Raw genomic sequence first — 24,130 nt, forward strand, 5'->3', positions numbered from 1 at the left:
ACAAAAGGTAAAGGGCACTGGCATGCGAGGCAGAAAGTGATGCTAGTCAGTAAATATTTGCTCCTATTATTATATTAACTGGCTCCTATTATTTCTCAAGGCATTAGGAGTAACAATAGTAATTGCTAACATTCAGGGCAGGCTTCAGTGGCCATGGCACCTGGGCAGTTGCACGGGAGCCCACATTCGGAACCACCTTGCCCTTGGCTTAGAGGGCTGCCATTGTCATGTTAATTTTTGAACATTTTCGATCTTCCCTGAGTCCCACAAATTATGTAGCCATCCCATTAACATTTATAGAGCCCTCACTATGCATCAGACTGTTCTAAACATTTATCCACATGTGTTAATGTCCTCGTTGTTGTTTAGTGGCTAAGTTGTATCCCACTCTCTGCAACCTCGTGGATGGTAACCCACCAGGCTCCTCTGTCCATGGGATTTCCCAGGCAAGAATATTGGAGTGGGTTGCCATGTCCTTCTCCAGGGAATCTTCCCGACCCAGGGATGGAAACTTGGCAAGTGGGTTTTTTTTTTTTTTTTTTAAATCCCTGAGCCACCAGGAAAGTCCAGTTCCCTCATTATTGAAGGTAATTTACTGGAGTCTGTTTTCTAGCCACTAAAAAGTGCTTAGCTTTGGAAGTGGGGAGTGGGAAGACACTTGTTCAGCAACTCTTTGTTTTTTAAAAGGGCTTTTCTTCTTTTAACTCACATTACTCTTTTATATCACAGATCTGCCATTATTTGTTGACTAGCTTGTTTTTTTGGAGAAGGCAATGGCAACCCACTCCAGTACTCTTGCCTGGAAAATCCCATGGACGGAGGAGCCTGGTAGGCTGCAGTCCTTGGAGTCACTGGGAGTCGGACACGGCTGAGCAACTTCACTCTCACTTTTCACTTTCCTGCATTGGAGAAGGAAATGGCAACCCACCCCAGTGTTCTTGCCTGGAGAATCCCAGGGACGGGGGAGCCTCGTGGGCTGACGTCTATGGGGTCACACAGAGTTGGACACGACTGAAGTGACGCAGCAGCAGCAGCAGCTTGTTTTTTATGGAAACATAAGCTCCCTGATTTTTACCACTAAATTTACAGTATCTAATACAATGTCTGACATATAATACATAATAATTACATGTTTCAGTAAAGTAAGTGTCCAAAGCTTTTTAGAAAACATAAAAGTAGCAAAACAATGTTTCTGAAACAGAGACCAACAGACTATCACCATTCATGTCAAATCAATTGCTATGGATGCTGATGCTGACTGATGTAAAAATGGTTTTTTTGCCTTTTGTAAAATAAAAGCTCATTTAATTAAATAGTTCTCGAGTCACTGCTATCTGCTTGGCAATGTGCTACATGCCAGAAGCATTCTAATAGATGGCCCCTCGTCTCTAAACGTTGAGTGTATCAGGGCAAGGAATGATTCTCAAAGTGTGGTCTGGGAAGTGTCCCCAGAATCCTTTCCAAGGAGTTTCCAAGGTCAAAACTATACTAAACATCATTTGCCTTTTTCCTGTCTGTGGCCCACATGCTCAGTCGCCTCCAACTATTTGCAACCCCAGGGACTGTAGCCTGTCAGATTCCTCTGTCTATGGGACTTTTCCAGGCAAGAACAGGGCAATGGGCTGCCATTTCCTTCTTCAGGGGATCTTCCATACCCAAGGATCGAACCTCATCTCTTGCATCACCTGCACTGGCAGGCAGATTCTTTACTGCTGGTCCACCTAGGAATACATACGTTGGTAGCAAGTAGATGTGAAAGTCGCTCAGTTGTGTCCAACTCTTTGTGAGCCCATGGACTGTAGCCCGCCAGGCTCCTCTCTATGGGTTTCTTCAGGCAAGAATACTGGAGTGGGCTGCCATTCCCTTCTCCAGGGGATCTTCCCAACCCAGGGATGGAACCCAGGTCTCCCGCATTGCAGGCGCATTCTTTACCATTTGAGCCACCAGGGAAGCCCTTTCATGTCCAGTCTCTCACAATTGCAGTTCCCCAGAGGCTACAAGATATGTGATGAAGGATGGTGGGATATGTGCTCGTGTGTTGTGTCAAAACTTTCTCCATTTTAAGTTCTAAGTTCAGTAAATATTAATAGCTATAACCCACATGTCTTCCCTGAGAGTTCAGTTGGTAAAGAATCTGCCTGCAATGCAGGAGACGCCGGTTCCATTTCCTGCGTCGGGAAGATCCGCCAGAGAAGGGATAGGCTACCCACTCCAATATTCTTGGGCTTCCCTTTGTGGCTCAGCTTGTAAAGAATCCACCTGCAATATGGAAGACCTGGGTTCCATCCCTGGGTTGGGAAGATCCCCTGGAGAAGGGAAAGGCTACCCACTCCAGTATTTTGGCCTGGAAAATTCAGGGTCGCAAAGAGTCAGACACGACTGAGCAACTTTCACTTTCACGACCCACATAAACAAACCTCTTTGGAGTCTTCCCATAATGTTAAAGAGTGTGAAGTTCTGAGACCAAAAAGTTGCAGAAACACTGCAATACAGGAACAAAGCACACTCAGGAAGCTGTTAGCAACAGAGATGGTGTAGATGACAATGGCAACTAAGATGTGAGGCTTGCGTCCCATTTTGGTAGGAACAGCCTTTCATGGGGAGGAAACCGTGTGGATAAGAGGGAAAACGACCAAGAATGGTGGTGGCTAGGGGCCACCTGGGCAAAGGCGCTCAGGGAGTGAGCCGGCCGAAAGCACTGGAGAGGCAGGCCGATCTCTCTGCAAGGACACACACCTCCTTCCCTCTCACACTAATACCAGGGAGGCCGTAAGTTCTTCTCTTGCAGGTCAGCGATCTAATGAAAGCCAGGAGGACATAACGTGGACCAGACAGGAAAAAAAGGCCTGTCTCTCCGAATTATAACATTTAAAATTCTGTCCAGTTTGTAACGACTGTACAGTACGGCGCACAAGTTAAAACATCTGCTTCCTGACTTACGGGGCGGGTGAAGGAGAGGGGAAAGCGACGCAAGGCAGGAAAAGGCGGGAAAATAAAGCCTTAAAGAAAGAAAGAGCGGGCTGCGGGCAAAGGGGGAGGTAGCTCAAGAAGCCAATGAATGAGACCGAGGCTGCGGCACGTACTCCGGCCGCCCGTGTGCGCAGGCGCACGCCTAGTGATCTCGCGGGAAAGAACCGTTGCAGGTCCCGGCGTGGAGCCCAGGTAGGAGGGGAGGGGGTGGGGGGAACGGGAGTGAAGTCTCGCGAGAAGAGGCGGTCGCTGTAGCGGAGCCCTCTGGCTGTGTGTGTGTCTGTGGAGGATCCGGCGCCGAAGCTGCGGACGGTTTGCTGAGCCCGTTAGTGTCCCTGCGGAGACTCAACGCCGGCGTCATGTCCCGGTACCTGCGCCCCCCCAACACGTCTCTCTTCGTGAGGAATGTGGCCGACGATACCAGGTATGTACAGGGGAGGCCGCAGGCGGTCGGGGAAGACCGGTGCGGCGACGCATGGGGCCTGGGTCGGGGGGAGGGGAAGGGGTGAAGATGGCGCGTACAGCGCGGGCTTTCGGGCCCGAACTAGGCCGCGCCGCCGGCTCAACCGCCGCGTGGGAGCGAGGGCGGCGGCCGCTGATCCTCCCAGGCGGACGCGGGAGCGCGGCCCGCGTGGCGCGGGTTTCGGCCCCCTCCCCCTCCGCAGATCGGGGGGAGCCTTCCTCCCCGCTTCCTCTCTTCGGTTCCAGTCTCGGGTCTCCGGCGATCATCAGCTCCCCATTGATTTGAAGTTAACGTTCTTTGGGGTGCACGCCCCCTCGGCCCACAAGTTTTTTTGTTTTTTTTTTTTTAGTTAAAATTTCTTTGCAGTAGAATAACGGGATCGGGGCGAGGGGGAGTGTGGCGTAGCGTTTGCTACCCTTTTTGCTGTGTTATATTTGTCCCTTTTTTATTTTTTCTTTTGGTATTGGAGATGTTTGGAGAAAAGGGATGTTGAGATTAGAGATAAAAATAAAATTCTCCCAGCGAGACGGTACGAAATAGTCCTTCCCCTTTTCCGGGAAATGCCCATCACCCTTTGAAAACAGAGGTTTAGGAAGCTTCTACCATTAGGGCGTTGATAGCTAAATTGGATTAATCTGGACCGCCCCTTTGTTCTCGCCAATTCCCTTAATTGCATGGAGTTGCGGTCAGAATTTTTTGGAAGAAATGTTACCAGATTTACGGTTTCACAAGTAACCACTCTACACACACACCATTTTGGTAGCCTTGTGTGATTTTTCTGTCTTAACTTTTAAGTAGGGAAAGTAAGCAATAGTAATATACTCTAGCTTCTAGGAAATTTTCCCCTTTATGTCATATTGACATTTATTGAGAAATTTTATATATTTGTTTTTTAATTTTCAGACCGTATTTACCTGTTATTAAGTGTGTAACCCTTTCGCTAAAATTTGGGGCTAAAAAAAGTGCTTGATATTTTTCAGAATACTGGAGTTGCTTTAAAACTTTTTTTTTTTAATTAACAATACTTATATACAATTTAATGTTAACTATACTTTTTATGAAAAGTTATGAAGGCTGTGGATAAAAGCAGTGAAGATTAAGTTGTAATCAGGTTTCCTTAAATGTCTTGTTTTCTTATTGATGTAAAATACTAGTAGGTTTTATTACCGGCTCGTTTATTATGTTCCAAAATCATGGACTCTGGCTGTCCTTTCTCAAAAAGATACATGTTGTGTATTTTTACAGTTGGCTCTCCCTGTTTGTTTCAGGTCACCCAGGAACATAGCACAGTCCCTTTCATTATTTAAAATAGTACAGAAAGAAACCTATTTCTTACAAAGAAACTATTAAAAGAGTGAACATAAAAATTTGGCGTCTTTTTATGATGTTTTTAGGTCTGAAGATTTACGTCGGGAATTTGGTCGTTATGGTCCTATAGTTGATGTGTATGTTCCACTTGATTTCTACACTCGCCGTCCAAGAGGATTTGCATATGTTCAATATCCTTTCTTCAGATGGCTGATTAGTGAGGGGTGTTGAAGTTTGAAATTCAAGTTTTTGTAAGAGGTAACATCTAAAAAGTAGTTTTTTTGGTGGGTTTTTTTTTTTTTTTTTTTTTTTGGGCCTCTAATGTTTTGTCTTCAGTTTTTTTCTAAATTAATTCTGACTCACATTGTTCTTACTATTTCTTAAAGTTAATCCAAAAAGAGTAAAATATTTAAATTCCCATTCATGCTGCTGAAACTCAAATCAATTATAATGTGATTTAAATTTGAATACACTCTACCACCTCTAATGTAACTCAAATTAAAGGTTAATATGTTCTTGTGCTTAGCAATTAAAGTTTGGTATTCTTGTTTGTTAATTTGAATCACTTGATCAAAAACAAATTGTATAATAACAATGAGGTAAGCTTCTTTAATATTGTCCCCTAATTTGCTGTCCTCTGTTGTTACCTCAGAGAATGTAAAGCTGTACAGTTAATGGCGACCCCAAAGAGAAAGCATGAAAGAACCTTTAGAGTAGAGTTCAACACTTAAGGCAAGTAGACAAGCCAAAGACCTCTTAAGGATCAGGCTTGAAGAGAAGGGAGAGTTTGGGAAAAGAAAATATAAAGAAAAGCTGGAAGAAGGACAAGCCTAATGGGAGACAAAGCCTCGCTTTATCTACAAAAGGGGGAAAAGGTTGTTTTTCAAAGTTAAAGCCATCTGTCATATTTGGCCAAGCATCTCATGACAAGTCCTTCTGACAAGCACTTAAAGAGTTAAAGGTCAAGATGAAGTTGAATGATGGCCAAGATTAAAGGAGTCATACCTGATGTATCCTACAGAATAACTATTTTCCTTGTTTTTTGTGTTTTTTTTTTTCTGTTTTTTTCTTTTTTTTTTTTTCCCTAATGTTTTGTAAGCAGTTAATTTTCAAAATTTTTCCGGTTTGGTCTAGGGACAAAACCTGTAACTTGATTTTGTGGGCTTTTGATGTTGTGATGTGGTCTTGTATAAATGCACTCTCTCTCAGCTTGTCAAGTTAAAGTGTACCAGGATGTAATGTTAAGCTTAAATTCAGCATATTTCTGTTTTGGACCAGGTGGTAAGGTGCCATAGGGTGGCAGGCAGAGCTCTTGGAGTAGCATGAGGTTCTGGAGTCAAACTGACTCCACAGAGGCATGCTGAAAGGAGACACAGGTGCATGGACTGGGGATTACTTAGAAACTGCTCTGGTGGTCTTAGAAGGTCATGTCCACTAGGGATACTATCTATCTATAGATTTTTAAAGGGAATGCTAGTGGCACACACATTCTTCTAATATCTAAAGCTTAGTTCTGTGAGACCTAGTGGCCCTGAATGCTTTTTAGCACATATGATCAGTTGTCCCAGAATGGCTGCAGAAAGCCTTATCCTTGCTATAAGCACTAATCAGGATCTATGGGAAATTGTTCCCTGGCCCAGAGTCTCCAGTGACATTATTTCCTTCTGTGAGATCATCTTGTGACAGCAAAAGTTTGGGCTGTGTACTTAAATTCTTACTGCTTACATTCAGCGATTCTCTGGAAACTTAGAGTTCTAGAGTGGCTTAGGGGAAATGCCCAAAGCTGCGACTCCTACAGGGCCTCTGCTCAAGGACAGTTGTGAGAATTGGTTGCAAAGCTCTGTTACAGACAGGATAAGAGCTATATCTGGCTTGTTTTTTTTGTTTGTTTGTTTTAAGTAGCAGTGCATTCTGGCTTAGAGTGTTGACCTGATTTTATCTGGTTTGGGGGTGGCCTGGGAACCAGGATCAGCAGTTTGACTCAGGAGTATGTGATACTTGAGCCAGAGGAGTAGTTATTCAAAGGAACCTCAAGGCAAATTATAGCTTTTTATATATATATAAAATCTTTCTATGGTCTTAAAATAGTTAAAAATGGGTATCAGGATTTTGCAAAGACCTTGGACCTTGAGTATAAATTTCTCCATAACTGGCATCAGAATATTTGCCTTTGCTGCTGTTTTCTTTTTTATCTGACCCCATTCCCAACTAACCATCTCTTAACCGGTAAGGTAGAGCCTTAACTGTGGTTCATCCAACCCAGGGTTCTGTTTTTGAGGGTAGCCTCAGATGGTGATTGGCTCTCATTAATAATTTTTATGCTTCATGGTCTAAATCCTTTATTTTGTCTCAAAGTAGTATACCATTAAATGGACTTGTTCTTTTCAATTACTTTAGAGCCCAACTGCATTAACCTGGAGGAGTATTTGGTTATAGTATTCCAGGCTGTAAACTTCCTTGAACCTTTGTCTTTTCATGATGAAAGCCTCATGATTTAAGACTTGAGAAAATCTCTCCTTCACTACACATAATAGCCTCAGGAAAAGAGAACTGGGACCCTGCTGTGGTCCTTAAGTCCTTTCAGAATAAAAAATAGCAAATAAAGTGAGACAGACCTTTTAGTCTCTGGAGTAAGAGAATATTAATATCAGTCTTGAAGGGACTATATCACTTTGGGATGTTTTTAATCAGCACTTAAGATCTGCGCTGCTCTCAAATTTAAGAAATAGAAATGGACAAGTTAGAACAGTGAATTTTAGTACAGAATGAAAATCCACACACAGACCTAGCCTAGGTCCACTTGAGAAGCTTTCCTTTAAACACTGCTCTCAATATGTGCTTGGCTTCTATTAGAATGGTGGTTTTAGGAAAGGAACTACATTTGGCCAGAAGAATTTTGTAAAGCTTACATTGACTGGGGAGAACAAGCAACTTGGCCTCTCAGATCAAAAGCTGGGTACCAGCAATTCCTGCTTTGGGCTTGTAAGTATTATCTTGAAATTCTCAAATTGAAAACCAGTCCCAAACCCATTTCCTCATGGGAAGCTTTATGTTTAGTGTCATGGTAAGGGCTTTCTAGTCCAGGAATCTTTAGAAATGGTCTATAATTTCTTGACAGCATACTTTTATAGTCTGTGCATGGATGTAATGTGCTTCTGGTATAGTGATGTCTTTAGTATTGCTTGATTCTGTCTTGATAACTGCAAGTGGCTAGTATATCAGTCTTCTCAGTGTGGTATATGGTAAGACAGCTACGTGAAATAATCGGTTAGATATGTCTGAAAAAATAGCAAGATTAATTTGAGGTTAATGCTTTCATTTCTTGTATATTCCGCTTGCTTCCACAAGAACTATTGGCATTTTTTTTTTTCATTTGAAACAAAAATACGAAAAACAGTTTTGGTTTTAAGAAATTTTTGTTTTGGCATACAACATAAAATTGGCATTTGTTTTTCTATTTTGTATTTTTCTGTAAAATTCTTAAAACAGGAAAATCCTGATGGGATTACTTGGTAGTTCAGCTATAACAGACTTTATATCAATTATAACTTTATAATATGTATTCATTCACATGCGTTTTCAAACTTAGCACAAGTGCTTTAATACGATGAAGTGTTTATAGCTGAATCAACCAACTAGTTAGTGGGGTCTTGATTTTCTAGAATAATGTTGAGAGATTGCAAATTGTTCCAGACTTACCAACTGAACTCATTCATTATCAAAGTTTGCAAAACTTCCCAAGCCCCTTAACATTTAGCACATTTGAGGATGTTCGTGATGCTGAAGATGCTTTACATAATTTGGACAGAAAGTGGATTTGTGGACGCCAAATTGAAATACAGTTTGCACAGGGGGATCGAAAGAGTAAGTATCAGGACTCTTATGTCTAATACATGTAAAACACATCATACTTAGACACTGTTTTGAGAATGCTTCTTGGAAATACTTGTGCAATATGTCTTATCTGTTCAAACCGAAAACGATAGTTTGGAGGAATTTTTGAATACTTTGCAGAATTTCAAGGTAGACATAAGGATTTAGAATGCATTGATCAGAATCCCTGAAGTATGTTTGGACTCTTAAGAAAGTGGATCATTATTATCAGTTAGGGCATGTTTAATATATTGATTGTGTAATCGAAAGGAATAAAATTTGTAAAGTTCTGGTTCTTTTGAGCCATTTCCCTTCATCATGGTATACTGATTAATTATGTAGGTGGCTGTAGAAGTTGACAGACTGGGAAAGAGTATCTAGATTAAACCTAGAATAGATGCTGTTATTAGTACTTGATTTTTGTTAATGCAGGCATTACACCAGGTGTTGGCCGCATGCCAGTAAGGCAGAAGTACAGGCTTTGCAGTCAGATGGACCTGGGTTTAAATTCTGTCTTAACCTTTACGTTACCTTAAGCAAGATAGTAAAAGATAGAGATTAAAATAGTTACTGAAGAGAGGATCACTTAGGTAGATACAAGCTATTGGTAATTCTCTAGTTCTTGGGTCGGATGATAGGTTCCTGGGTAGTCACTGTATTATTTATACCTTCATACACACATACGTAAAGTACACGTAAATCTGCTTCATAGGATCAAATAAGGCTAATGAACGGATTGAGGCCTGTCCAAGGATATGGGTATGTCTAAGGCGTTCAGCTTCCCTCATAGCTCAGTTGGTAAAGAATCTGCCTGCAGTGCAGGAGACCCGGGTTCGATTCCTCGGTCAGGAAGATCCCCTGGAGAAAGAAATGGCAACCCACTCCAGTATTCTTGCCTGGAGAATCCCATGGACAGAGGAGCCTGGCGGGCCACAGTCCATGGGGTCGCAAGAGTCGGACACAACTTAGTGACTAAACCACCACCAAGGCATTCAGCAAGTGTTAGTTTTCTTTGTCATGGTTTCTCAGAACTATGTAACTAAATGTATGTTGTTGCATTTTGACACTGCATATTGTTCATAGGCCACCATTAAGTATTTTGTCATTGTTAATTGTGTTCCAGATGAATGGAAACTATGGTGAGATTGTTCCAAATTAGCATGTGGTTCAAAAGTCATTTGTGTTTTAATTTGGAATTTTAAAAATATTTTCCTGATGTTGAAGTAGTTGGCTTATTTTGGACAACACACTAGATGTGAGAGGTCTTTGGGGGAAAAAAAATTGAGATATTTGAGAGTATCGTTTTTAACATAAAACCATCTCCTAATAGCCTTGCTTGAAAATAAATACCTTTTCCAGGATATTCACAGTTAGCCTTGACAAAGATTTGGGGGCAAAAGGGAAAGTGATACAGGAAATTATCCTATAATTTGAAGGCTTAAATACTACATTTTTAATGTTTGTAAATATTTCCCTTCTCTGTTTCATAGCTCCAAATCAGATGAAAGCCAAGGAAGGGAGGAATGTGTATAGTTCTTCGCGCTATGATGATTATGACAGATACAGACGTTCTAGAAGCCGAAGTTATGACAGAAGAAGATCCAGGAGTCGGTCCTTCGATTACAACTATAGAAGATCTTATAGTCCTAGAAAGTAAGTGATGTGTACCACAGTGATCTGTTAGAAAACCTTTGTTAGTCTTTTGGTTTTTTTATCTTTTTGTATACTTTTTAATTATGTATATTGTATGCTTCATTGAGACTTAAAATATTTTTACTACTTTATTTTTAAAAGTTTTATGGTTCACTTTTTGAATTAGAAACTTATAAATAGACATGTGTCACTGTTTGCTTTTTCTGATGTACTTTTTAGCAGTAGACCGACTGGAAGACCACGGCGTAGCAGAAGCCATTCCGACAATGATAGGTAAATAACTTTGCTTTGAAAAAGACTTTATACATTTTTCAATTTCAGAGTGAACTTTTGCTCTAAAAACAAATTTGATTAATATAGAATCTAATTTTTACTCTAATTGTATTTCTCCTCTGTTTTGAAAGATTCAAACACCGAAATCGATCTTTTTCAAGATCTAAATCCAATTCAAGATCACGGTCCAAGTCCCAGCCCAAGAAAGAAATGAAGGCTAAATCACGTTCTAGGTCTGCATCTCACACCAAAACTAGAGGCACCTCTAAAACAGATTCCAAAACACATTATAAGTCTGGCTCAAGATATGAAAAGGAATCAAGGAAAAAAGAACCACCTAGATCCAAATCTCAGTCAAGATCACAGTCTAGGTCTAGGTCAAAATCTAGGTCAAGGTCTTGGACTAGTCCTAAGTCCAGTGGCCACTGATAGTATAAACCATGATATTTTTAGGCATGTATCATTCATTTACTCATAGTTTGGTTTACTTAAATTATCAGGAATACAATGTTGCAATGATGCTTAAAAAACACTTGTCAGTTTTCCCTGTACCAGGCAATGGTTATAATTAAAATGATATGCTGTTGAGAAGCCACTCTTAAGAGTCCAGTTTGTTTAATGTTATGGGCAGCTACCAATTCGTGGTGTCTCTGTATATTTTTGTAAAGATTCTCATTTTTTATGCTTGAAGTATTGGTGAAAAGATGTTGGTTGACCATAATTTGCAACATTGTCTTATTAAAAATAAACTTTCATATCCATATTTGGTAGAACTGTTAACCTAGAAATGTAGCTTGCTAATAAGATAGAATGAAAAAAAGTGAAGTTGTAGCCACAGTAAACACTGACGACCAGACACATTTAGGTTCAGGGTGGACCTTTTTGTCTTGTCCAGATGTCTAGGCCCGTGATGATAGTTTATGGCACAGTGTGGAGTAGTTCTTCTGTTAACCCCCACTGTCTTGGAACATGACAAGTGGGTTAAGTAGCATTTTCAGGCAGATTGTTTGAAACAAGGAGCCTTCACTTTCCTGGTTTCTATGAAGATTTGGAACCATACAAACGTCGGAAAAACTCACCTTAAAATTTGGGCAGGTTGATGGTGGCAGAAATAATTTTAAGGGGAAAAGAAAGCTCTTATGTAGTTACTTTAAGGAGCATTGTTGACCATAATATTGCATAGTTTTCTTACTGCTGTTAAAAGCAAGTAAAGTGTTTCAAAGGATGATTTGTTTGTGAGTGTGCATAGTGTAAGAGGACTGAATTTTGATGCTTAAAGCACTTGGTGTGTGCATTTGTATCAAAATGTGCCCATCTCTTTATGAAGGAAGCGTGTTCTTCACACCTCAGTTTAACGTGAGGCAAGTTAAAAAACAACACTCCCATTCTAAGTGATTCTCTGGTGCCATGAGATTTAAAATAACTTTGGAAAAAATTAATTTCAAGAAAGTCACATCTCTTTGAGTTTATGATTGATTATCAGTATAGTACCTGATAAAAACAAGAGAATAATACCCTACTCTTTATAAAAATTTCTAACATCTCTCTGTGATATCATGTGGGGGCAATAAAAAGTGACTTGATATGTCCAGTCTCATTTCAGAGTAAAAGCTAGCATCTTTAAAATTTTAGATTGCTTGCTTACAGGCATAAGTAAGAAATGTTGTGGGGAAACTATCCCTTTTAGAGGATTACTTTTTTCAGTTTTGGTTTTAGAGATCTAGGCCTTGCCTGTAAAGAACAAAAGGTGGTTTTTAAATACTGTTTGTGGAATGTGTTTCAAGGATTGATTCTAGAACCTTTGTATATTTGATAGTATTTCTAACTCATTTCTTTACTGTTTGCAGTTAATGTTCATGTTCTGCTATGCAATCATTTATATGCACGTTTCTTTAATTTTTTTAGATTTTCCTGGATGTATAGTTTAAACAAAAAGTCTATTTAAAACTGTAGCAGTAGTTCGCAGTTCTAGCAAAGAGGAAAGTTGTGGGGTTAAACTTTGTATTTTCTTTCTTATAGAAGCTTCTAAAAAGGTATTTTTATATGTTCTTTTTAACAAATATTGTGTACAACCTTTAAAACATCAATGTTTGGATCAAAACAAGACCCAGCTTATTTTCTGCTTGCTGTAAATTAAGCAAACATGCTATAATAAAAACAAAATGAAGGAAATAATGATTAACTGGAATTATTATAGTTTTGAATGAGATTCTAAAATAACAGTGGAAACAGCTCTTTGTAGATTTAGGAGCATTTTAAATCAGCGTTGCACTAGGCACAGCTCTTACTTTGGAAATGATAGAACTTGCCAGAAAGGTACGTCTTTTACATAGTGCTTAACATTTCCTGTGTAAGTTCAAAGTTGTTTCATGATTGCATATTAAACCCCTCGGGTTAAATAACTTAGGTTACTTGTTTTAAGATATGCATTAAAATGAAATTTGAGTCAGATTTTTAAGTTTATATTTTCTTTATTAGATGGACCAATAATCCTACTCGTCCCCATCCTGAACAAAATGGATTGGGCCTTATGTTTATGGCATGATTTAATATATTTTTGCGTTCAGTGTTGGTGAGCACTTAATGTTAAGTGATAATCACTGTGGGGAACTGGTTTAGGTGTTTTGTGGTCTGAGTTCTAGCTTTATAATGAAAACAAGTATAGCTGATATTTATTATGATGTGCCAGACACTGTTCTAAAGTTTTATGTATTCATTTACTTATCATGAACCCTGTAAGAAAGATACTTTTATTTTCTCCATGTCACAGATGATAAACTGAGGCACAAAGGAAAAGCTGTAAAAGGCAGATCCAGGATTTGAGCTCAGGCCTGATCCTTAGATGATTTTTTTTTTTTTTTTTAGTGGACTATAAATAGAGTAGATTGAGGAAATAACCCATGGAAATTGTTCTCAGTCCATATAGAATTAGAAGGCCTGATGTGTCACTTATTTTTAGACTTTCTTGAGAACTTTATGTTATTTCTAAAGTGACATGTTTAACATGGCTTCAAAGGGACTATTTTATAGTTGAACCCATGACAGGGATCCTCCTGATACTGGAGGATCCTTATAGAGGGCTTTAATGTTGGGTTACATAGGTGCATAATTACTGAGTATGTACTGTGTCTGGCACAACCCAGCATTGGAGTAGAACATATCAAGACTCAAGTGAGAGCTGACAGTTCACCTCTCTTTTTACTTAAGATCTCTCTGCTTTTTTTTTTTTTGAAGCCAAGTAAACAAGAAGAATAATGACAGATAATGCTTAAGAAAGGAAAGGTGCTACATAGAGTGTGAGCTCTTAAGTTACAACCCAGGAAAAAGGCCTGGGAACTATTATACTATTCTCTTGAGAATTTGGCCCTGTAAGCTGCTACATCCAGTTCAACTAACAAAATCCTGTATACCACAGAGAAGAATAAAGAAAAACCAAACTGACAAACATCCTTCTTTTATTTAAGACCAAACTGCAGCTGGAATACCCAGTACAGTTCTGCTTACTACACTTCAAGAAAGATCTGAGAAAGCGGAAAAAGAACCAAAGAAGGGCAGTTCAAGCGACCAAAGGGTGGGTGGAAGGTGCTGCAGTATGAATACTGTACGAATATTTTGACTCTGGTCTGAAAAGATAAAAGAATGTTATGGAAACTACATGGAATATTTGAAGTCCCTTCAAGTTTGAAAGTAAGCATTTTAGGACAAATAAAAGGAAATTCAACTTTGTACTTGTGGAAACTAATCCCTAAATCTGAATAGGTTTATACTGATTCGTGGGTAACAGGTCCATGTTAAATTATTGGAAACCAGGATGTCTGAATATCAAGGAAGACAGCCATAGTCTCTTACAGTGCCTCTATTGGTCTGTCTCAAAGTGAATTGGGTGAGAAAAGGTATGGTCCAATATAAACTTGGTTATCTCTTTAAAAAGTCAGTTCTATTTTTGCTATTGGGAAATCTTGCCTTTGTTTATTATTCCAGTGCCAGTGTTTTCTGCTAATGCTTTGCTTTGTTGGCATCTGAGTTTCCTTGTATGCCATATGTGGTTTACATCTTCCTTAAACACGCTCCCTCGTAAATTCCAATTATGATACTTGACATCCAGCTAAGAGGGTCCATCTCTTCTCACCTCCTTCCTAGTCAGTATATACAGCAAACATTTACTGAGCCCATAGTATGCCCCAAAATTGTACTGGGTAATTGGGGAGAAAAACAGGTAAAACTCACTTATTCAATAAATGTCTACTGAGCACAATCTAGTGAATCATAACAGTGTGGCCTCATTGTCTTGTTTGAGGTGTATTATAACAATATTTTACACCGTTTATATCCTATGTAATTATAAAATCCAATATACTATCAAGAAGCAATTTTGTGGTTATTTGCCATTTAAAAGTATCCAGTATTTGTTTGCATCCCATTAATACAGATAATGAAAAAATGATTTGTTTTAATCTGTAATAAACTGATTTATTGTGCAGTGACTGTAATATACTAGAGTTATATTTAATTGTTAACTCTGCCTCCTCAAACACATTAGGCAGCAATCCCCAAAATAAGTATTTAACTTTGCATCAGATGTAAAGGAGACTCTGGGTGCTATAATTAAAGATTATTTTGAGGCAGACAGAGAGCTGTTAATTCCCAACTGATTTAGTATGTTCTGTAATTGAGAAAATGTTCACCAAATTAAACTTTTTAGTGATTTACATGTACATTTTATAGGGGACATGTTCTGTGTATAGTGAATAAATAACTTTTGTAGTATCACAAAATGTTTTGGATTCCTTAGTTCCTCATTAGGATGTGCAGTTTACCTATACATTGATTTCATCACTTGCATATTATATTTTTGTCTTATTTCTGCGGCATTTAAAACTTTTTATCTAAAGTTATTCACCTAAAAATACAGACGTGTTTAAGCCTTTATAAAGATTTTGAAAATATAGCAGAATACATCTAAGGGAGATGTGAAATGGAGGTATTTTTACCCCTGCTTCATTTTTTAATATTTCAAACTTGCACAAGACCACACAGCAAGTAAGTGGCAGATACTAGTTAAGTGTCCATGGTTTTTCATTTGGTTCATCTTTTTAAATCAAATAGGTAAATTTAATAACTTAATACAATGGAATCTAGAATTCACTTGCAAGATTTAATAGATTTATGAACATAATTGAATTACAAAGTTTTTTGGAACTTTCTTGGATGAAAAAGAGGTTAAATGTAATCCAGGATCAGCTGTTGACAGCAGCTGTCACTCACTTTCCAATCTAGCTTTCCAGATTTCAATCACATTGTATTGCATTTTGAACATTCTTGTTTACAAGATCCTGAGATATTTTGAAGTGGGGAGGCTGTGAACTTGAAGAGCACAGTGGTAGCTCAGGAGTCACAGTGTTCAACTAAGGTCTGTCAGCTTTTCACACCTGGAGTCCGAGGTGTAACTGTCCTCATTGATAAATGAAGTCAGCAACCTGTCCCAACCACTGTTCCCTGTCTGTAAAACATAGCTGGCTGCCATGGAAAAGGCTCCTTGTGGGTTCCCCTTTGTCCCTCCCTCAGCAGTGCTGGTTATGTTCATTGTGTTGTTCCTCTGTATTCCTAACAGCTGTTTCACCCTTATGTTAAAGGTGGGATTCTTTTAATATTTGGCCTAAAAAGCAAGGTGTGTAAATTGATTTTATTGATAATTGACAGAGTAGTTTGTAAAGAAGTAAAAGGCCTTTTTGTGTCTAGTTTTTTGTAGAGCACATCTCTGAATGCTAGATAATGAAATAAAACTGGTCAAGGATCCAAAAAATCTTGAATTTTTTTTATTTTTATTTTTTTAGCTTTAGCTCTGCCTGACAGATTTGTGACTGGGTAGGCTTTCTTCATTTGTGTAAGAAGTTGGAGATGTACTTTATCCCACTTATTTTACAAAGTAATTGCCTATGAGAATAGTTAAAGAAACGCTAGAAAACTTACCCAAAACCCTTTGGTTTTTTCCATCTTGTGCTTGCTTCTGGGATGAAGAGAACTTAAGTGTAAAGATAGGTTATAGACTGAAGATTCTATCGAACTGTATATGCTGCCATCAGAAAGATGACAATGTAAATTATGACACTGACAAGGCTCATGCTTTTGCTGACCACAGCCCTACAAGATAGATGAGTGCTAAACTTTTTGGTTCTTAGAACAATTTGGGAAATTGATGTCAACATACTTGTTGTAGGCAAACCATAACTCTGTATCTAAGGTATAAGTTACCCTTAGCTATTAAAATTTTTGTAGTGAAGAACATTTTTTACCACTTGAGTCAATTCCAAGCCAAAAAATCTAGAATATATATGTATACATCAAACCTAACTTAATGCCTGGGATAAGGACTGTTCAGTCCAGTGGATTCCAGTACAGCACAAAGGGCACTTGGCAGTTGTTGGCATTATTGCCCACAGAAATTACACTGGGACACAGGACAAAGGTGACGACTCAGATGTTAGCGTTTGCGTGAGAAAATACAGCCTGGCCCTAGCATCACAGCCTGCTTAGTGTGGAACTTAAAACTACTTTAAGCTGTCCTATCTTTTGGAATGCGTTAGAAAGCCGGTTATAGTTCTTTTTTCCCCCAAGGTCCTCTTGTGAAGACTATATGTTAACAAATAGGTAACACAAATGTTCCTGTCAATTTGAGTAATTCTATTTTTTTTTCTATAAACCTAAGCCATCTTAGGCAATTAAACGTGCTTTACTGAGTAAAATAAATTCAAAAGCTTTATGCAGGTTCCTGAAATATTCTATGGCCTTTTCCTGTTAGCCCTGCTGTAAAGAGCAAGTCAGTTCCCTTTTTAATGTATAGCTGCTAATCCAAGACTTTGTCAGCAAATGGGTTGCTTCTTAAAAACCAATGGTTCTATTGTATTTCAGTGGGGTTAATTATGCAAATAGTCATAACAACTTCTATACAATAAAAACAAGCCAGTGGGGAAGAAACAATTTTATTTTTTAATTTCATGCTTCGAATTCATGTATGTACATTAAGTACTATATAAAACTTGTTTTTAGGATATCATCATTTGACTTGGACATCTCACCTCAATTTATTTGGAGAAACAATTTAGCCATTCTGCTTAAAAGTATAAAAAAAAGCTGCCAAATTAGAAAATAGACACCCCCCCCCCCCACCCCATACACACACTTTTACTACTGGGATGGCTGTTGTAATTAGCATGTTTAAAGTAAGCAAAACATGTTATCAAGGTATTATGCAAGAAACTACATCTTTTGCAGTAAGTTGGTCCCCTGGGTTGCACCTGTTGACAAGAAAAAAAAATACACTGACGTTCTACCCTACTATACTCATAGGTTACACAAGCTGTCGAAAGCCAAAAGGAGTCTTTAAGGTTGGAGGGACTGCTTAATAGTTAATCTTTGGGTTTAAGGAAAAAAAATAACCCCATACTGCATTTCACATCTCAAAAATAGCAAGTGTTTTAGCAGCTTAAAACCTTTTCAGTTATATAAAACTTCTTACACTAGGATTTACTTTGAAATATAGTTTACAGCAAGATCAATTATAACATACATACACTGGCACTTCAGCACAAGGGCAAAATTTAAAAACAGGTTAGTTTGTGGGGGTTTTTTTGACCTTTAAAATTAGGCCATAGTATTAAAGAGTCCATGTCTTACATTCAGCAAATTTGTACTAAAATATTCTATTTTTATAGGATAAATGCCAACAAAACTTTACATATGCTACAATTTTATTACATATATTTACATGGCTCTTTCCTAGGTATGCAGAACTTTCACATTATACAGCTCCCAACTTTAAAAAAAACTTTGCAGGGATGATTTAAAGCCGTATCACTGTCAGAATAGCTTGTGCAGTGCCATCATACAAAAATGTTATTTTGAAAGCTACTCTGAACACCAAATACTGTTTCTATAAAAATTGGTTTTGGTGCATTTGTTGGCAGACACCTATCCACTGCACACAAGAGGGCCAATGGCTTGTTTCATTCTAAATAGCCCCTAGTGCCCTTCACACATTCACCACCATACAGTTCATTAAAATACTATTCTCTAAAAAAAAAATTCACATTTTCTTTAGGCAGTGCATCAGGTTGTCATACTACTGGTTTAGGTGTACTGATTTAGCTGTCTCTAGGACAATAACATCTCAAAGATTCAAACAGTTTTCAACCCCTGTATGTCTTTAACTGGATGCTTAATGATCTGATTTACCATCTTAACAAGTCAATCTGCTGACCCATGAAATGTTAATCTTCAGTATTTTCCCCCAACAAGCAATATAAAAAGTTGATTCCTTTACCATTCCCCAAATCTAAATTTGAATGGTTTCACTTGTATGGTCACTCAATTGAGAATACTAGTGAAGAGATCAAATACAATTATCCATAATTCAGTTATCTTAAACTGTACTGATTCTACCATCACAGTGCACATAAAACAATTAAGATGAAGTCTAATTATATTTTCTACATTAATCAGTTTTACAGATTAATTCCCTAGTGAATTTGGTCTGAAACAATTGCCAGTTATCCTTAAATATGACTAAGTTTAAATGTTAGTACTTTACCTCATTTTATACCTGTACTTTAAGTAAGGTTTTAAGTTGAAATGTCATTATTTCTTTATCAGAAGGATTAAAGGAAACAGGAACCCAGTGGCTTGGTGGTTTAGGAAGAACACTTGGTGATGGTGGCTCACTAAATTTGGCCCCGGCATAGTTCTGATTAGTTTGAGACTTAAAAAGTAAGGTGGGACTTGATAAGCTAGAGTTCCAGTTTTGATTGTTTGGAAAATTTTTGTTCTTCCCCCCATTTTGCATGGCCTGCCATGCAGCTGATGATGAATTATAAGTATGTCCTCTTTCCTTTTTCTTGTGAACAATCTTCATCTGGGAATTCTGATCCTTGGTCTTCTGTCTACTAAGCTGTTGTTGGTTCTTACTAACATTTCTAGTTTGAGGGGCTGGAATGTTAAACCTCTCTCCACCACCCATCTTCAGCTTCTTTGTCACCTGTGAGTGGAAACAAAATACTGAGTGAAATCCCACAAAGTAGTACAAAACTTCAGTGGCCCCAATTTGCAACTCCAAATATCTTGAAGAAGACTCATGTGCTGTTCAGCTTCTTTAGCTTCACTATACTGTTCACAATTACATGTACAGCCTTTATTACCTTCCTAAGAAATTAATGAGTTTACCAACAAATCTAAATAATACTGCATTAAAAAGTTTGTTTAGGATGTGCCCGTGTGCCTGCTCAGTCACATCCAACCTTTTGCAATCCCATGGGCTGTAGCCCGCCAGGCTCGTCTGTCCATAGAATTCTCCAGCAAAGAACACGAGTGGGTTTCCGTTTCCTCCACCAGGCGATCTTCCCGACCCAGGGATCTAACCCAGGTCTCGTGCATTGGCGGGTGGATTCTTTATCATGGAGTCCACCTGGGAAGCTCTAGAATGAGTGAGTGAAGTCGCTCAGTCGTGTCCGACTCTCTGCGACCCCATGGACTGTAGCCTAACCAGGTTCCTCCGTCCATGGGATTTTCCAGGCAACAAAACGAGTGGGTTGCCATTTCCTTCTCCAGGAGATCTTCCCCACCCAGGGATTGAACCCAGGTCTCCCGCATCGTAGGCAGACGCTTTACCGTCTGAGCCACCAGGGAAGATCCTGGTTTGAAACGAGAAGGGGACGACAGAGGATGAGATGGCTGGATGGCATCACTGACTCGATGGACGCGTGAGTCTCAGTGAACTCCAGGAGCCGGTGATGGACAGGGAGGCCTGGCGTGCTGCGATTCATGGGGTCGCAAAGAGTCGGACTCGACTGAGCGACTCATCTGATCATAAAATGTCTGCCCCATTACAACCGTGAGTTTTTGATACCTTTCAGTCTGCTTTTCCGATTGCAGGATTTCCACTACCTGTCCTCTTCCTTGCTGCCACGCCCAGGATAATAGATGTTGCTTTCTGACAGATCCTTTCCTTTGTCTCAATACAGAAGTTTTCATGGGCCGATCTGCTGAGTTCAGCCTAGGAGCTGAGGCCAACATCTGAGTCTCCTCAGCACACAAGTTTGAGAGAAGTCTTAGCTAGAAAAGCAACGATTTCTTCATTATTTCAATTAAAAAACAGAGAATGTGATCGTTCATATTTACTCCAGAAAAAACTTAAATGGCTACTTACTGAACAATGTCTCACATAGATTTAGTGACCAAAATGTTGTCAAACCATGGAAACGTTAGCCTCTACAGCCATGCCAAGAAATGGGCTTAAAATTTGTTTCCTAAAGAGACCGTGTTTTTAAAGTCCCACTAGAATTTCCCAATCTTTAGACACATCACGTATCTGTTTTAGCAGAGCCTCCTCTCCCAACATGTTTACGTCACGCAGCGCTTCCTTTGGTTATGAACTCTTGACTCCTCCCCGTTTTAAAATAAGTTTCACAAGCCGTAACAAGCAGTCAGTTTCCCATCTTAAATATATAAAAACAATCACTATTATAAACATTAAACATTTGCGATTCCACTTGATAGTCCAAGAAACCAAGTTACCAAGCAAGAAGCTCTTATCGAAAGGGTGAGAGGCCCCTCCAGACTGTTTTAACGCCCTAAGGAAATTAGTTTCCAGACCCTGAATCATTCCCAAAGCGAGCCCGGAAAGTTCGGGTCTTCCGCAACGGGGCTGGGCTTCCACGTCGCTCAGCGTTCCTCGAGCCCGGCCCGGGAACCCGCTCCTCCGAACCGCCCGCGCCCCCCAGCCTCGGATCTCGCCTCCTTCCCCCAACAATAGGGAGCGCCGCCACCAACATGGCCGCACCCGTCGCGCCGCCGCCACTCACCGACTTCAAGCCCGGGACTACGGCGGCGGCGGCTTCTGCTCGGCTTCGAAGCCCCCCTCCCCTTCCAGGGAGAGACGAGGCACGGAACGGGCGAAGCCCACGAGCACCGACGAGCTAGTTGCTGGCCACCCCAACGTCTCCACCGACCTCCTCCTCCTGTCTCTACCGACAAAATGGAGGCGGCGGCGAGCGCTGAAGCGGGGCCGGGAGGCGCGGCGGCCAATCAAAACACGCTTTCGCGCGACCCGGCCAATGATACGCGGGCCACCGCCTGTTGCTGGGGCCCGACGGGGCCGAGGGAGGGGAGTTGGCTGTGGCCGAAGGTTTGAAATCCTCCCTGAGAGGAGCATGTCGGGAATAACCGCCGCGGTCCCGGTGGCCGACCCTCTGCAGGGCCCCGGGTGACACTGTCCTCTCCCGGGAGGCGCCCGCCTGGCCAGGCTCGGCACCCAAGGACGCAGTCAGCGCCAACCCGTCACGGCGACTCCGAGCCGTGCGCGCGTCCGGCGCCGGGGAAGGGACGTGAGCGGCTCACCCGGATCGCGGCTTATACCGGGGCTGCCCGGTTCGCGGATCCCGCGGCCCTTGGCACCCGATGGTTCCCCGCCGTGGGGCGTCACTGAAGGCGGCTTTGAGTTCCCGAGTTAAGTTCACCTAACCGTGTAACCAGTCTCTTAGGATGCAAGATACTCCACCAAGTTGCTTCCCGAGGCCGACCCTTGGCCACTTAGTCCTGACACTTCGACCGTGTTCCCCTGTCAAGGGAATTACTTTGCAGCTCCCCCAGCTTGTGGTTCCCTCCCGCCCTCCCTGCCCGCAGCCTCGAAATTCTTGAGAAGTTGCCTCCTCTGTGAAGAGGTTTCCGACACTTGTGCGGATCAAGTTAATCAGTTCCTCTTTTGTCCTAAACTTGAGTCACACCGTACTGTAGCTACTTGTCGACCCAGTCACTCACGCACACACTCGTTTGAGCCCAGAGCACATGCTAAGTGCACGAGAAAAGTTTGAGAGAATGGGGCTCTCTCATTTCCCCCTTTAGGCTCCGTTTGTAAGTGAAAGGGGGAAGAAAAGAGTTCAGTTGACTGTGCCACCAAGGTGCCAGGAAGAGGAAAGGGGCAACTGCTTTGGAGTAAATGGATAAGCAACCCAAAGCTGGCGTTTTAAAGGAGAACACCAGTTTCTACAAACATACAAACATTTTTGTTACAAGATTTATGTGTACTTTGTTTAAGTCCCACGATTCGTTTTTTAATCTTGAGTTTTTCTGCTACCATCATCCCCCACCCCAATGTTCTTCTACCCATGGACCTTAAGTTTCTTAAGAAAACCATTTTAAAAGAGGAGTTTGTTAATCAAATTAATTTGGTGAAATGTGTAGAGTAGAAGAGATATTTCTGAGCATGGGACTTTCAGCTGCTAAGCATTATAGTCAAATAAGATGTACATAACAAGGAACTACTACCTCACTGAAAGTGTAATCTGTTTCCTAAAAATTTAAGAAGCTGACTTTAGACATGCAGCTAGATGACAGCTAAGTGGTATTTAATGGATTCAAGACTTTGACTTTTAAAAAGACCATTGCAATGTATTTTTTAATATAGTGGTTTGGGCTTCCCTGGGGGTTCAGTTGGTAAAGAATCCACCTGCAGTGCGGGAGACCTGTGTTCAATCCCTGGGTTGGGAAGGACCGCTGGAGAAGGAACAGGCTACCCACTCCAGGATTCTGGCCTGGAGAATTCCATGGACTGTATAGTCCATGGGGTCCTGAATAGTAGGACAGGACTGAGCGACTTTCACTTTTTGTAAAATGAACAGTCTTGTTTTAGTCTGAACACTTTCTTTTTCTAATTCTTTTTTTATTATCATCATCCAAATATCTTTTAAATTCATCCCTGCTACAATCCTTCTTCTCCCTCCATTCTGCCCTCATGGATCTGATTGTGTTACTTTAAAAAAAAAAACAAACAAACAAACCTGTATTGGCCCCAAGTTGTATTACAAAATTAAATCAGCCTCCAGACCTTATCTGTATAAACACACCTGTAATGTATTTGAGAGACTTTATTTTGGAGGTTCCAAAGTCCTGCAGATGGTGACTGCAGCCATGAAATTTCAAAGAAGCTTGTTGCTTAGAAGAAAAGCTATGACTAACCTAGACAGCATGTTAAAAAGCAGAGACATTACCTTGCCAACAAAGGTCCATCTAGTCAAAGCTATGGTTTTTTCAGTAGTCATGTATGAAAGTGAGAGTTCGACTATAAAGAAAGCTGAGTGCCGAAGACCTGATACTTTTGAACTATGGTGTTGGAGAAGACTCTTGGGAGTCCCTTGGACAGCAAGGAGATCAAACCAGTCAATCCTAAAAGAAATCAGTCCTGAATATTCACTGGAAGGACTGATGCTGAAGCTGAAACTCCAATACTTTGGCCACCTGATTCGAAGAACTGACTCAATGGAAGAGACTCTGATGCTGGGAAAGATTGAAGGCAGGAAGAGAGGGGATGACAGAGCATCAGATGGTTGGATGGCATCACTGACTTGATGGACATGAGTTTAAGCAAGCTCCGGGAGTTGGTGATGGACAGGGAAGCCTAGCATATTGCAGTCAATGGGGTCACAAAGAGTCAGACGTGACTGAGCAACTGAACTCTACTGAAGGTATCTGATGCTTGGGTACACACACATGATGTATTGGATACTTATTCTGCCTCCCTCTGCCCTGTGCTAAGTTGTTTTG

General features: G+C 40.4%; 2 protein-coding genes across 10 annotated transcripts; one reads left to right on the forward strand and one right to left on the reverse strand.

The window, feature by feature from the left end:
* Positions 1 to 3,193: 3,193 nt before the first annotated feature.
* On the forward strand, positions 3,194 to 16,343 carry SRSF10 (serine and arginine rich splicing factor 10). 9 transcript variants are annotated; one of them, XR_003507223.1, is made up of 7 exons: positions 3,194 to 3,394; positions 4,828 to 4,999; positions 5,394 to 5,751; positions 8,499 to 8,605; positions 10,105 to 10,267; positions 10,487 to 10,540; positions 14,005 to 16,343. XR_003507223.1 is itself a non-coding variant. In XM_027520400.1 (6 exons), exons 1-6 carry the CDS (start codon positions 3,330 to 3,332, stop codon positions 10,967 to 10,969), a joined length of 789 nt encoding a protein of 262 aa, XP_027376201.1. In that variant the 5' UTR covers positions 3,196 to 3,329; the 3' UTR covers positions 10,970 to 15,315. The 9 variants fall into 9 exon arrangements, 7 of the variants coding, with proteins under 7 accessions (XP_027376201.1, XP_027376214.1, XP_027376227.1 ...); XR_003507219.1 differs by lacking the exon at positions 14,005 to 16,343 and adding an exon at positions 10,672 to 13,770; XM_027520400.1 differs by lacking the exon at positions 5,394 to 5,751 and having other exon boundaries at positions 3,196 to 3,394; positions 4,828 to 4,932; positions 8,502 to 8,605; positions 10,672 to 15,315.
* A 1,161-nt stretch (positions 16,344 to 17,504) lies between these two features.
* Positions 17,505 to 21,563, reverse strand: PNRC2 (proline rich nuclear receptor coactivator 2). Its single transcript, XM_027520460.1, has 3 exons — positions 21,394 to 21,563; positions 20,439 to 20,644; positions 17,505 to 19,571 (listed from the first exon to the last, which is right to left on the reverse strand). The coding sequence occupies exon 3, from the start codon at positions 19,551 to 19,553 to the stop codon at positions 19,134 to 19,136; it is 420 nt and encodes a 139-aa protein (XP_027376261.1). The 5' UTR covers positions 19,554 to 19,571; positions 20,439 to 20,644; positions 21,394 to 21,563; the 3' UTR covers positions 17,505 to 19,133.
* Positions 21,564 to 24,130: the final 2,567 nt, after the last annotated feature.

Source organism: Bos indicus x Bos taurus, chromosome 2, assembly GCF_003369695.1.
Source record: "Bos indicus x Bos taurus breed Angus x Brahman F1 hybrid chromosome 2, Bos_hybrid_MaternalHap_v2.0, whole genome shotgun sequence".
NCBI lineage: Eukaryota > Metazoa > Chordata > Mammalia > Artiodactyla > Bovidae > Bos > Bos indicus x Bos taurus.

Bases quoted from the DNA above. Each gene is read 5' to 3' on its own strand.
- SRSF10 (XM_027520400.1), top strand. From the start codon at position 3,330: ATGTCCCGGTACCTGCGCCCCCCCAACACGTCTCTCTTCGTGAGGAAT. The intron at 4,933-8,501 runs ATATCCTTTCTT...AACATTTAGCAC, and splicing joins AGAGGATTTGCATATGTTCA to ATTTGAGGATGTTCGTGATG. The intron at 10,541-10,671 runs GTAAATAACTTT...CTGTTTTGAAAG, and splicing joins AGCCATTCCGACAATGATAG to ATTCAAACACCGAAATCGAT.
- PNRC2 (XM_027520460.1), bottom strand. From the start codon at position 19,553: ATGGGTGGTGGAGAGAGGTTTAACATTCCAGCCCCTCAAACTAGAAAT.